Source organism: Babylonia areolata, chromosome 18 (genome assembly GCF_041734735.1).
Source record: "Babylonia areolata isolate BAREFJ2019XMU chromosome 18, ASM4173473v1, whole genome shotgun sequence".
In the NCBI taxonomy this organism is placed as follows: Eukaryota; Metazoa; Mollusca; class Gastropoda; order Neogastropoda; family Buccinidae; genus Babylonia; species Babylonia areolata.
The window spans coordinates 5,583,515-5,597,546 of NC_134893.1; the positions used below are offsets into that span (position 1 = coordinate 5,583,515).

Genomic DNA, 14,032 nt, shown 5'->3' on the forward strand with positions numbered 1-14,032 from the left:
TAAATGTAACGAACAACACACCACTTATACTTGTTTCTCAAACCCAATATATAGTCCCTTTACAGTGTACTTATAACAACCAGAATAAATAATATTTGGCTCATCAATGGTCAAGTACCTGGTATCTGAAGTGGAGGGTTTCTATTTTACAATGCTTTTTTTTTATATACACTTGTGCACACACACACACTCAAATGGACATACACATACACATATAATAATTTACACATTAGTAATTATTATTGCAATGTGGATCATTCCTATGACCATACATTCAGAAGTCCATATAGCATTATATGCTTTGACGCTTCCTTCAAACTGAAATTGAAACTGACCATAGATATCTCAACTCAGTCCTTCTTCATGAATCTTTACAGCATCATGTAGTAGCATGTTCAATGACAGCATATATATTGTGATATATCTCAGTGATATTAGTTATCAGGAACATATCACTGATGTTTTATAATTGTCAGTGGCATTGATTATGAATGATTGTGTTTTAAGATACAAATTATCTTTTATGAATTGCAGTTCACACTTGTCCATTTTGTGATGCTACAATGTGAAAGTTTGTGAACTTGTATTTTCTCATGTTAACTTTCGAGGTTTTGTTTGGGTTTGCTTCAAAACATTTGACTAACTCTCTCCGGACGAAGGAATGGTCACGCATTCCTACACAAAACGTATTCGGATTCGGACGAAGGAATGGAATAGCATTCTCCAAAAGTAAAATTCCATCACGCACTGTACACGTTATTTTGTAATTAGCCAAGCAGAGTGCGCTATTCTGGGTCACTCCACAATCGAACAGTATGATTGGTCAGCCTGGTATGTGTGGCCCGTCTCGCACACACGCTGACAAAGTCGCTGACCGGTCGTCTGCTCACGTGCCAGCCAGTTAATAAAGCGGGCTCTTCTCAGAATGTTGTGAAGCGAACAAGGCAGTGATGGCAATGTTTTAGGGTTGCCGAAGTACTTGAAATGGTACAAACTGAAGGGTCAGACATTGAAGAGGTGGATGATGACAAAGAAGAAAGTGAATTTAATGCAGAAAGCGAGCATGGGTATGGTGATTCAGGGTGAAAAATTGGCAGTATTTTCTACATATGGCAAAACCGTAAAAATAAGATGAGAAATTTGATTTTTTTTTTTTATGTAATAGCTCAACAAGTAATAAACCAGTTCTGAAAGTTTCATTTTCTTACTCAGTATTTTGTATTTTTTGTAATTTTTTTCCAAACCCTTACAAATGGACCGTCTGTGGGGAAAAGCAAGGGAGAAAACTTGTAGTCCTGAGTGAGTTAAGAATTTCCTGTTTTAACCAGTGTCCTGTTCAATCAGTATTTCTGAGTTGGCAGTATTTCAGAATCTGCCAAAAAATTTCCTGGTCAAAACTGTTCATAATCATAAGAAACTGTGGTGAGAGAAAAACGCAGTTGTTTTTGTGTATGAATGGTTATGTTCTGAAGTCATCATCAGCTGATGTTCATTTTTTTACTTTTTTTTCTCCTTAATTTAATACTTTATTCAAATTATTGTTTAATAATAGAACTGTTTGAAATTTGGGCTGCAGAGAGACAGTGTAGCCATGATGCAGTCTCACTTCTGTGTGTGTGAGAGAGAGACAGAGACACACACACACACAGAGAAACTTATAGAACGAGAGAGAGGGGTTGATCTAATCTGCCTGTTTCTTATGAGACAATCATGAAGTCAATTTAAAACCTAGATGCTTTCTCAAACAAGTCATGGTGCCCATTGATAACATTAAGAGAAAGTTTTTTTCTGTCTTTGTAGTAAACCCACAACTCACCAATGTATAAACTAACTGATTGAGCAGACACATCTAAAGCCAACGGATAAACCCACAGTTCACCAGTGTATAAACTGACAAGTAAAGGATTGACTGAGCAGACACATCAAAAAATGACAAAGCTGTTGGGACTCTTATCACTACATGAGATGAATACCTGACTGCCCACTTCAGTCATGTTGAATCTGGCCACTAGCAAGATAAACAATGCAAACAACACTGCAGGTTGGCATTGCATCATAGTCAACCTGAAATAAAAGCAAACACATTGAGTGGTTCTGTCACAGTTTGTTTCTGTTGAAAAATGTGGAAGTTGTATGGTATGGATTTTGAGTGTTGAGGACAGCAAACAGCCAAATATTTTACTGTACAACATGTACATACCATGTAAATCAGCTGAATGGTTTCTGTGTTGTCTATATTTGTACTATACAGGAATCAACTGTGTGCCACCACATCAAGCATCTCCTTTTAAGGACAATAAATTATCTTGTGATCTGGTCTTTGAGTTACACTGAGAGTGACACTTAAATCCACCTTTGGATTTTTCTGTGTTACTTTTAGCTTTACGAAAGCTGGTGTGAAGACAGCAGCAAATCATCTGTAATATAACAGCCAGCTGAAGCTTTGGGTTACCTGCATGTAGATTACATGTAAGTGGATTAATTCCAAGATCAGAGACAACAACAGTCAGAATCAAAATATCAGAACAGTTATGTGTGCAACATTATTATTATTAAGTAAGAAATAAGAAACTGACACTGCTGTTCATACACAAAATATACTTTTCCTGCATCTCAAGATCTTTTGCTCAATTTTGACTTCGTAGTCTACAGAAAATGAATAGAAATGTTACTGAGAGGGGGAAAATTACACTTGTGATCAGAATTTAACATGTTATTACATCATACATGAGTGATTTGTATGCAGTCAGGAAGTTTTGGTTTAATGTGTTGATGTCATGTCATGATTTTTAACTCAAATGACAGTGTTCACCAAAAACAATGGTCTGTAGAATTCGCCATGCATAGTTCAAGTCCAAAATGTGACCAGTGTCAGAGAAGAAAAATTGTCAGCATTCATGAGCTTTCATGACACCTTTTTCAGGCCAGTTATGATCAGTAAATACTAAATGACAAGAGAAGGATTTATTAATGTTGCTGCTGTTCTTACCCACCTTGCCCCTTACTTTTGACCATTTCTCATTCATTCTTCTTTTCTTTTATTCAAGTGTCAGTTTTGGAAAAAGACAGCCAATGATAACTTGATCAACAGAAGAATGAGTGTTTGAAGCAGGAAGTTGGATGGTTTCTTGAATTTAATGGATAGCATGTCAAAAATGAAGGAAAAAGGGTGGGGGCAGTGACAGTGAATGTTTATTGTTCACCAACCCGCTTTTTCTTTGTGCCCTGTCTTTGTGTCTGTTCAATGCTAGTCAGGCTTGTCAGTGGCCTTCTTGTATGCTGACATGTGTTGACAAACCGTAGTTTTGCTATGTGTTCAGGTAGTATCTGACACTGGGGTTGGCTGCCTTTTGAATTTAGTTTTCAGCAGTGTATTAGAGGGAAACATGTTACTGTTTAAGGAAATGTTGATCCAACTTTTGATGTGTTTGGACCCTTATTTTCTACAAATTTTGATTTCTTAAAATCCTTGTATCACCCAGTGGAAATGATATTCCAGATAGAAACTATTAACTGTTGGCTAATTGTCGCTGGTGGTACACTTTTTTTTTTTTTTTTTAAACTGGATCTCATGTTGCCAGTAAAAGTTAACTTGGATGATATTACACATAAGAACTATTTGAGTTAAACCTGTAACTGTTACATATACAGATTTACCATTTTGAATATTTGTGCTGTGCAAAAAATAGGTATCAATTCACCATCAAACTTGTGAACAGTTTTCTTCTGAAGCCCTTATGTGCTGGTACAGATATTGAGCGTTCTTGATTGTTTCATTACGCCTGTCCATTATCCATTACACATACATTATTGTGTGTGAGTGTGTTCTCTCTGAAGATCCTAGTAAGAAGAAAACTATTCACAAGTTTGATGTTGCATTGATACCATACACAAAAACTGACATGGTATCGCTGCAGTGTTAGTGTGCTATTTCACCCATTTTAGTTATTGTATTACTGTTATCATTTCCCAGTTCATCATTCATGTTTGCACACTGTTGTTTATAGCTTTTCTGGGCCGTGGAATCATAGTTAGTGTTTTTGGTGGTTGTTTTTGTGTTTGTTTGTTTTGGGGTGGTTTTTGTTGTTGTTTTTTTTTGTTTGTTTGTTTGGGTTTTTTTTGGGGGGGTAAGGGGGGGTTGCTTTTTCAGATGACTACTCAGTGCATCAAACTATTATAACTAACGAAACACACACAGTGACACACAATGGCTTTGCAGCATCTCTCTCTCTCTCTCTCTCTCACATTCGCACACGCGCACACATGCACACACACACACACACACACACACACACACACACACACACACACACATATACGCACGCACACAACCCACACCCACACCCACCCCAGCACACACATGCACACAGAGAAAGAAGAAATAGTCTCTTGAACAAGGTTTAGTATGTTGTGGACAAATGTGAAAACATGAGCTGTGTTAACTTGAGTGTTCTGTGAAAGATAGGAGATCGGATAACTGTGTCTATGACTTGTATGAGGCTGTTGAGAGCCGTTTCTCATTTGTTTTGTTGTTTGTTTCTTTGTTTTGGGGGTCGGGGTTGTTTTTGTTTATCCTGTCACAATAACATCTTGACTCTTGAAATTTGTAGTGTATTCATTTGTCTGGTTATTAATCTGTCAAAGTGAAAACAGTTGATACAAAAGGTTGGAGGGGAATTATTATTGAATGCATGATAACAAATGGATTAGATAATAAAATAGGGGGAAAAAAGTAAATAAATAGATAAAGACGTGTAGATGTATGTACGTGATCATGAAATGTTGTTTTATAGTGCATTATGATATACACTTCAGTCACATCAAACTGTTTTTAATGGCAGCCTTAACTAACCTGATACTATGTCCCATGAACTGAGATGGCCTTACCATAGCATTTTTTTCCATTCCATAATTTTGGGGACAATATATTCTTGTCAGCAGAATATACCAGCATGGATTGAGAGAGACAGAAATTATGCAGTAAAGTGTTTAATTGTTGTTGTTGTTAATATTATTGATGGTGGTTCCTGTTTTTGATGGTCTTTGATTATGTATTTTCTGATATTGCTAATCTTTCGCCATAAAAGGTAATGACAATGTTGACTGATATTGCCATATTTTTGTTCCAGTTCCTCATGTGACATGTAAAGCACCCATCTTCTTGTGGAAAAATGTGCTGCATAATATGTCCCCTTTCTTTCCCACTTTAAGTAATCTGTTTCCCCATTTGAATTATTTTGTTACAGTTGTTATAGACTGCCAGATTTTGAAGACCTTATGGTGCGTTTTTTTTACAGGAAATGTTAAGGAAGATGTTTTGCAAAGTTGAAAATGTTTGACTTGATGTATATATAGATAATATATATATATATATATAATATATATATGTATCTATCTCTCTTTTTTTTCTTCTTCTTTTTAGTCTCCATTTGTCTGTCATCTGAAATTCAGCAAAGTTATGCAATATAATTATTTTCCAGGTGTGGTTTGTTGTATGAATGCTTTTTTTTTTCAGGTCCAGATCCAGTTTAAAGCTTTACAACTATTTCCAAGTGTTATTGCCCCTTTTTATCTTCTTTGTTTTTCCCCCTTTTTTGGGGGTATTTTTTCTTCTTTTTTTTTTCTGATTTTATATCATTATATCTTTCCCTTCCCCCTCCCCCCCCCCCCCCATACCCCCTCCCTCCTTCCATGTTCAGTGCAGATTTATAGCAAGTTTTTTTCCTTCAAAATTTGGAACAAAATCTCAGGAGAATTAGGCGAAAGTTTGAAGAATAATAAGAAGTAGAAGTAGTAGGATTAGCAGTAGCATGAGTGATAGTAGCAATAGTGACAGCATGTGTGGTTGGTGGATGCAGCAGCAGCGACAGCAGCATGAGTTGTGTGAGCAGCGGGAATAGTATGTGTAAAAAAAAATAGTGGCAGAAGAAGCAGCAGCAACAGTAAGTGTAGTTGTGACAGCAGTAGCATGTATGATAGTCATAATAGTAACAATAGCAGGAGTAGCAGCAGCAACAGCATGGGTAGTAGGGACAGTTGCTAGGTGTCATCTCTTCATACATCCTTTTTGTGTGTGTGAGTGCATTTGTGCTTTGTGAATTTTGCTTGATGGTTCAGACACAGGCTTACAATTACAAATACAACTAATTTTATGATTTGTTCATTTGGAAGTAAAAAAACAAACAATACTGTTCAGGAAACTCGCCATTCAGTGTCTAAATAACAATTGCAGAACAGTATTGAATGACTTTTCATAAACACATTAATTTTGCATATGATAAACAAAGTTTAGTCCTGTGCTAAGCATTTGTATGGTGCCCATTTCTGCTCTGATTTGCCAGTTTCCATTGTTATTTTTAAAACATATTTGTCAATTTCATGTACCTGTTTGAGATCTTTAAGGAACATTTATTGTGCTGGCTTTACGTTATTGATTCTATATTTGTATGCAAAACGTTTTATTTGGCTGTCAATATGACAGTAAAGATTTGTGCCAAAGTTGAAAATCAATAATCACACTTAAGGCAAGCTTACAGCTTCTTCAGGTGATCATCAGGTGATGGTTGTTATTGACATCATTATTTGGGAACATGCTGCTACCATAGCTACTTACTAGTTACTATACCTAGTTCGATGAAAATCAGTTGCTAGACATGAACTCCATCAAACATTATATTTTGCCAAATAATGACCTTGACTGTTGATTTCTCACCCTTCTTGCTATACATCATAATGAAGAGGTTTACTGGAAAAGCCATGCCTACCATCCTGTCAAATTTGGTTCCTTTACAACTTGTTGATGCAGAGAAAATGTTGACAAAGTTAACCACTGACACACACACCCATACACACCCACCAACACCCAGACACACATATACTCAGACAAAGGCAGAGTGATTTTGTAAACTCACTTTGTTTACATATTTTATACATTAGTCAAATTGAGTTGCAATTTGTGGATAATATATAGTATATATATTTTTTTCTTTTCAGTTTCCCAGCTGTTGTTGCATTTAAATGGGAAAGTTAAAAGAGCTCATTGATTTTTGCTCACTGATGTGCCACAGCTGTTTTATCCCCCCAAAAAAACTGATCAGTCTAGACAGTGATGAAATCTATGTATACTAACTACGTTTGCATTTAACTTTAATCTCTCTCTCTCTCTCTCTCTCTCTCTCTCTCTCTCTCTCTCTCTCTCTCTCTCCTATCTATCTACACCCACCATATTTGCTTCTGAATCTTGATAAACATATAAAGTATATCACAACAAGGTTTAGACTGGGTATTTCTGATTTGGCTGTACATAGGTATAGATACAAAAAAGTGAAAGAATCTGATTTGATTTGTCCTATGTGTAAACGTTCAAAAGAAGATGAAGTTCATTTTGTTCTTTGTTGTGAAGTACTGAAAGAAATCAGAGAAACTTTTATTCGACCCAGATACTATCGACAACCTTGTCTCTTCAAATTGGTTCTGTTGTTGTCTTGTACTGACCATGATGTTGTGCGAAATTTGTCTCTGTTTTTCTACAAAGCATTTAGATACAGGGAAATTCTCACTTCTTAATGTTCCTGATTAACCTGATATATCCATAGCTGCATTGTTTTGATCTGTATGTCTTAAATGATATGATTATTGCCTGTTCACTTTCCCCTTCATGAGGGGCCTAGGCCTAAAATGAATAAACCATCTGAATCTCTCTCTCTCTCTCTCTCTCTCTCTCATATTATTACAGAAGAAATCAGCACTGTCACTTTGTGATGGGGTGTTGAACTGCAACTGGCATCACTGAAGGCCACCAAAGTTATTCCAGTGGCAAAGCAGGGTCTGCTGTGGTGGGTGACATCATAGCAGACTGACATAGAGTTTTCCTGTGGACTGCTGGGACTGAGGCAGAACCAGAGTGTGGCAGTGCACCGAGGTGTCGAGATGAGTGCCATGCATGGGAACCGTGCCAGTGAGGCACACAGAAGCCTTGGCTGCTAGCAGTTTCAGTTTCAGTTTGTCAAGGAGGCGTCACTGCATTCTGACAAATCCATGTACCCTTCACCACATCTATGCCTGACCAGCAGCATAACCCAGTGCCCTTTGTCAGGCCTTGAGTGTATGCCTATACACTTGTGTACATATCAGACTGGATTTTATCGACAGGATTTTGCCAGAGGACAACACTTTCGTTGCTGTGGGTACTATTTAAGTGTTTGCTGCACACAGGACCTCAGTTTATCATCTCATTCCAAATGACTAGATGCTCAGTTTTATTTTCCAGTCACACTTGGGAGAAAGAACAAGAGCGGGAATCAAACCCAGACCCTCACAAACACTGTATTGGCAGTGAACCTTACTAGTAAAAACAGCACAAACTAAAAATAAGAAACCAACCTCCCCACCCCCCCGAAAAAAGGGGGTGTGGCGGGGAGGAGGGAGTAATGAGCAGCTGACATATTCTCTTTAAATATGTGCAGCAATTTGTGTTTTTGTGTTCCTTTTTTCCCCCAGTCGCTCAGGGTTTTTTTGGTTTTTGTTGTTGTTTGTTTGTTTTGTTTTGTGTTTTTTGTGTGTGTGTGTTTTTTTTTTCATTCTCTTATGACTGTATGTTATGTATGGCTCTGTGCTTGCATTTTGTGTTTTTACATGCTTGCAAGGAAATTTTCATCATTGTATGAGGACATAATAAAGTCTGAAGTCTGACATTTATGTTGGTTTTTTTGGGTTTTTTCTTTACATGGCCAATTCATATATATATATATGTGTGTGTGTGTGTGTGTGTGTGTACAGATTGATTATACTTGCATCTGAATCATATTTTAAAGAACTGTATGTCCAAGGAATGGATGTGGTACAAATGGGTCTGTGCCATCTGTTGGGCCGTGTTCCTGACGCTTAGTTCCCCAGCTGGATTGGCACAACCTGAACCCACTTGTGTAATTTTGCAACAACAATGCAAAAAAGACCACTGCTGTTATGCCAGAACTTGTGCTTGTGCTTTTTTCTTCCCATGCACGATGCAGCCATGGGTTCACTAACGGCTTTCCACAGAACATGATATTAGTCTCCTGATATTATATTATATATTATATTACATATACTATAAACAAAAAAAGAAGAAAAAGGAATGACACTGAGAAAAAAGCACAGCATTAACTTCGCATGTCAGTGCAGAAATTTGACTCTGCAATGTTTAGATGATACATTGTTTTAGGGTGTACATAAAAGAGATGGCTAGAAACCTGAGTAATGTGCATGGGGATAGAAGGGAAGTCAGTAATGTATTGAGGTTGGGTGGTGATCGAGGGGGGCGGGGGAGGAAGGGAGGAGTGTGCTGGACAGTCATGTTTTCCAGTTCATGGAAAATGTATATATGGCTGTGTTGGTTCCTTGTATAAATATCCACACTTAAGGCGCTGCATGTTTACTGAAGTGTGCACAGATATCCACACTTAAGGCGCCGTATGAAACTTAACACATGTGCACCATGATTTCATGCAGGGTGAATTTTGATCATGGTTTCTTGGGGGATGAATATTTGAGGCCTCTGTAAGTTTGTTACCTTTCTGTACAGTTGTCAGGTGCAGAGTGGAGTGTGTAAATCAATGGAAAGTCCATTAATTAACCGCAAAACAAATCAAGTCTTTTTCAGATTCCATTGATTGACCTCAAAACTAATAAAATCTGTTGCAGATATCAGTTTCTCCACTCTCAAGTTACGTGAATTATTTGGTTTATTCTAAGGTCTTCATTTTTCTAACTACACAACCTGTGATGACATTTTGTTGTGTTGTTTCAGTCCATGATGAACTTCGTATGAAGCTCAAAGCTCCATCATTTGTTCCAGTGGCATAACTGATGATGACATTTTGTTGGTTTCTTTCAGTTTATAATAAGTTTCATGTGAATAACTGATGATGACATTTTGTTGGTTTGTTTCAGTTTATAATAAGTTTCATGCAAATAACTAATGATGACATTTTGATTTGTTGTTGCAGTCTGTGATGAGTTTCAAATGAACAACTGATGATGACATTTTGTTATGTTTCAGTCAGTGATGAGTTTCAAATGAACAACTGATGATGACATTTTGTTATGTTTCAGTCAGTGATGAGTTTCAAACGAATAACTGATAATGACATTTTGTTGTGTTTTCAGTCTGTGATGAGATTTAAACGAATAACTGATGATGACATTTTGTTGTGTTTCAGTCAGTGATGAGTTTCAAATGAATAACTGATGATAATATTTTGTTATGTTTCAGTCTGTGATGAGTTTCAAATGAACAACTGATGATAATATTTTGTTATGTTTCAGTCAATGATGAGTTTCAAATGAACAACTGATGATAATATTTTGTTATGTTTCAGTCTGTGATGAGATTTAAATGAACAACTGATGATGACATTTTCTTGTGTTTCAGTCAGTGATGAGTTTCAAATGAATAACTGATGATGACATTTAGTTGTGTTTCAGTCGATGATGAATTTCAAATGAAGTTTAAAGCCCCTATGTTTGTTCCAACAACATAGCTTATGATGACATTTTGTGGTGTTTCAGTCCATGATGAGTTTCAAACGAAGCTCAAAGCCCCCGGCCAGGCCCCCTCCCCCCCGAGGTGGTCTGTCTCTGGGAGGAATGAGCTTTAAGAAGCTGGAGGATGAGGAAGAGGAGGAAGACCTCACCATATCGGACAAATACGCCAGCCTTCTGCAGCAGTCACGCACTTCCAGTCTATCTAGTGCTCCAACCAATGTCACCCTTCCAGCAAAATCTGGCTCTTTTACCTCTGCAGCATCTGCGCCCACAGAATCCAAGACTGACCCCTTAAGTTCAGATGCAGAAGATACGGACAAGTCATCACCACTGAGGAAAGGCAACAAGGCTGCGTTTGAGTACAAGGAGATCCTGACAGGCCTGAAGGGCAAGATCCAGGAGAAAATCAACAAAACCATCGAGGACTTATCTGGTGGAGAATCTAGTGCAAGCGTCACTCCTGACAAGGAGCATCCCCTTCTAGGATGTCTGAACGAAACTGCAGAAGTCGCTCCGAATCAGGTATTCAATCATGATGAAGCCAGCACCAAGGGGACAGCGCTCAGACGTCGGGCCTCCAGTCCTAGTCACGCAGTGAGGCCTAACTCCATGCCAAGACCTCCGACAGTGAGGTCAGTGAGTGAAGAAAGGCCAGCCCCTGTGGTTTCTGAGGACAGAAAGCCTGAGCAGAGCAGTGCCCCTCTTATAGCAGACGAGGCCCAGGAAGATGAAGAGAATATCCTGGTTTTTGAAGAACACTTCAAGGAGGAACCCATTGAAGATTTTACAGGGGGCCTAACCACAAGCACCGTTGCTCATTCGCGCTCCAAGCTGAAAAGCTTGAAAAAGAAACACCCCAAAACTGTGGCCATGGTCAGCATGTCAGGTTTGATGAAGCCTGCAAACCCGACAGAAGAAAACAAACGGAAAGAGGGGGAAACACCCAGTAAAAAGCCTGAGGCACTTAGAAAAGACAGCGCTGTTGCTTCACCTCACAGAGGCACGTCCTTCATGCGTCTGGTGAGTCAGGACGTGCAGTCAGTGCCCTGGCCCAAGCTGGTGGTGTTTACTTCCTGTGTGTTCGCCTATCTGATCATCCCTCTGCCGTCCTACATGTCGGGGCTGATTGCAGGCTGTGTGCTGACCTCCCTGGCCTGGATGGCCTACAACTGGCTCTTGCAGCCCGCCCCCCCCAAACAGATGCCGAAGCTGACCCCCATAGAAGACCTGCCGCCCATGGAAATTCCAGAGATGAAGGAGCCTGTGCTGGAAGATGGGACCTACAAGGTGAGTAGTGTGGGTGTGTGAGATCGACTTACATCTACTGTGTGTGTTAAAGAGAGTGGTTTATCTACAGGAGGTAGTGTGTAAGAGAGAGTGGTTTATGTACAGGATGTGTGTGTGTGTGTGTTGGAGAAATGCACATGGTGTGAGTATGTGTATCTGTCTGTTTAATGTATGTCTAGAATGTGTTTTATGTATTGTATGAAAATGCAAATAGTGTGTGCATTTGTGAGAGAACATGTGTATGAGGTGACTGCAGAATGCATAAATGTGTAAAAGACAATAATTCAGTTCCATAACCAACTGCTGTTGCTAAGTGGTTAGTGTTGCAGACTAACAGCTTGGAGGATGCAGGCTCAAACCCTATTGTAGGCAGTATATAACTGTAGGGTTTTTCAGCCTGTGGCCAGCACCCAGAGTTGAATGGGATATGGGCTCAAAATGGGAAGACTGGGACTGTGCAGTTGAGAGTCATCTACTTCATGGCAGTATCTTTGGGAGTTTTGCTCAATTTTCTGTTGCTCAGTATCTCAGGCTTGGTTGATGAAGGTATACACTGTGAAAGGGAATGCAGATTACAGCTCTATCACATGGTGACATAGTCCCAAGCCATGATGGACCTCTATGGCAGGATTGTCATCATCCTAATCCAGCATCATAAAACATAAACAAACAAAAATTGCCCAGGATTTTGTTCTTCAGTTTCATGCACTGCTCTTGTGGTCTCAGACTTAGTTTGAAGTTCGACTTCCAGTTCCACCATGCCTGTGAAGAGTATATGTGGAAGTCTTCAGTGTCTGCACATTGGTGGGGACTGTCACTGGAAGCCTCCTCTCCAGGGGACACACTCAGTCCAGCTCAGTGGTGGTCATCATTGTCATCAGTAGCAAACTTACAGGTAGTCTTCTGCTTGTTGAATCAGTACAGGCAGTTTCTGAACACCACTGAAGTGACTCAACAGCAGTTCACTGTTCCCTCTGCTGTGTGATCTACAGGTGACCTGGCAAGCAGTTTCCTAAAGACTGTCAGCACTATGGCTCTGGCAGAAAAAAGCCCAGGTGTGGCTGTGTCTGGGGAAATATGGATGAGTTGTGTGAGTGTGTTGCCACCCAGTGAAAGATGGGGCGGAAATATAAATTCAGTTACCATGTTTCGTTTTGCTTTATCAGTTTCAGTTTCAGTAGCTCAAGGAGGCGTCACTGTGTTCGGACAAAACCATATACGCTACACCACATCTGCCAAGCAGATGCCTGACCAGCAGCGTAACCCAACGCGCTTAATCAGGCCTTGAGAGAAAAAAAAAGAAAAAAAGAAAGAAAAAAAGGGGGGAATAAATAATAGATAAGCTTACATAAATAAATAAATAAATAATAATTATAATATAGAAAAAGGTAGTAGTAGTAATAATAATAATAATAAAATAATAAAAATAAAATAAAATAATAAGAATTAAAAATAAAATAAAATAAAATAAATAAATAATAATAAAAAATAAATAATAATAATAATAATATTATTATAATATATTTGCTTTATCATTATTTGTAAAACCTGTGTTCCAGGGATGGATGAACGAGATCACCAGCTACAACCCCAATGACTACCACATCAACCACACGTACAGTGTCTTTGTCACGTTGGAAGGAAGCAAACTGCGACTGCAGCGCCCCAAAACCCCCGTCCCAAAGCGGGCCATGCATGATGAGAACATCAGCACCGCTCACTTCATTCACCAGAGACACTTTGAGCTGAAGGGGAGCCGTGTCTTTCTTCAGCCTCCTGGCTTGGTCAAGAAACGGATCTGGAGCAAGAAATACCCCATCTGTGTGGCCCTCTCTGAAACAGGGACCAAAATAAAAAATGTTGGGGAGTCATCTGTGGATGGTCCGAGCATTGACGGACCGAAAAGTGACATGGGGTTTGAGTTGATTTCCGAAGAGAAATGTGACTCTAGCGTGTTGTACCTGTTTGCTCGCACGGGCCGTGAGAAGGAGGAGTGGTTTCGCAGGTTCGTGGCGGCCACTCAAGGGAAACCACTGCCCAATGCTGTGTTGGAAATGCGCAGAGCGATAGACCGTCAACGACAGCTGCACCATCGGAGGGCCAACTCAGAAGGTTCCACGCGACAGCGCCATAACTCTACAGACTCTCAGTCATCTACAACTTCTGATCCTGAGAGTGCTGCTGTGGAGGTGGGATAGCTCAGTGAGCTTGTTTGTTTGTG

The 14,032-nt window shown here is 39.3% G+C and overlaps 1 protein-coding gene across 1 annotated transcript in view; it reads left to right on the top strand.

Moving 5' to 3' along the window:
• LOC143292389 (testis-expressed protein 2-like) overlaps positions 1 to 14,032 on the top strand; it is a 32,103-nt gene that overhangs the window by 832 nt on the left and 17,239 nt on the right. Inside the window, exons 2-3 of the mRNA XM_076602614.1 lie at positions 10,549 to 11,811; positions 13,371 to 14,000. Coding sequence (XP_076458729.1) covers positions 10,552 to 11,811; positions 13,371 to 14,000 — 1,890 coding nt within the window. The 5' untranslated portion in view covers positions 10,549 to 10,551. The remainder of the gene's footprint in view (positions 1 to 10,548; positions 11,812 to 13,370; positions 14,001 to 14,032) is intronic.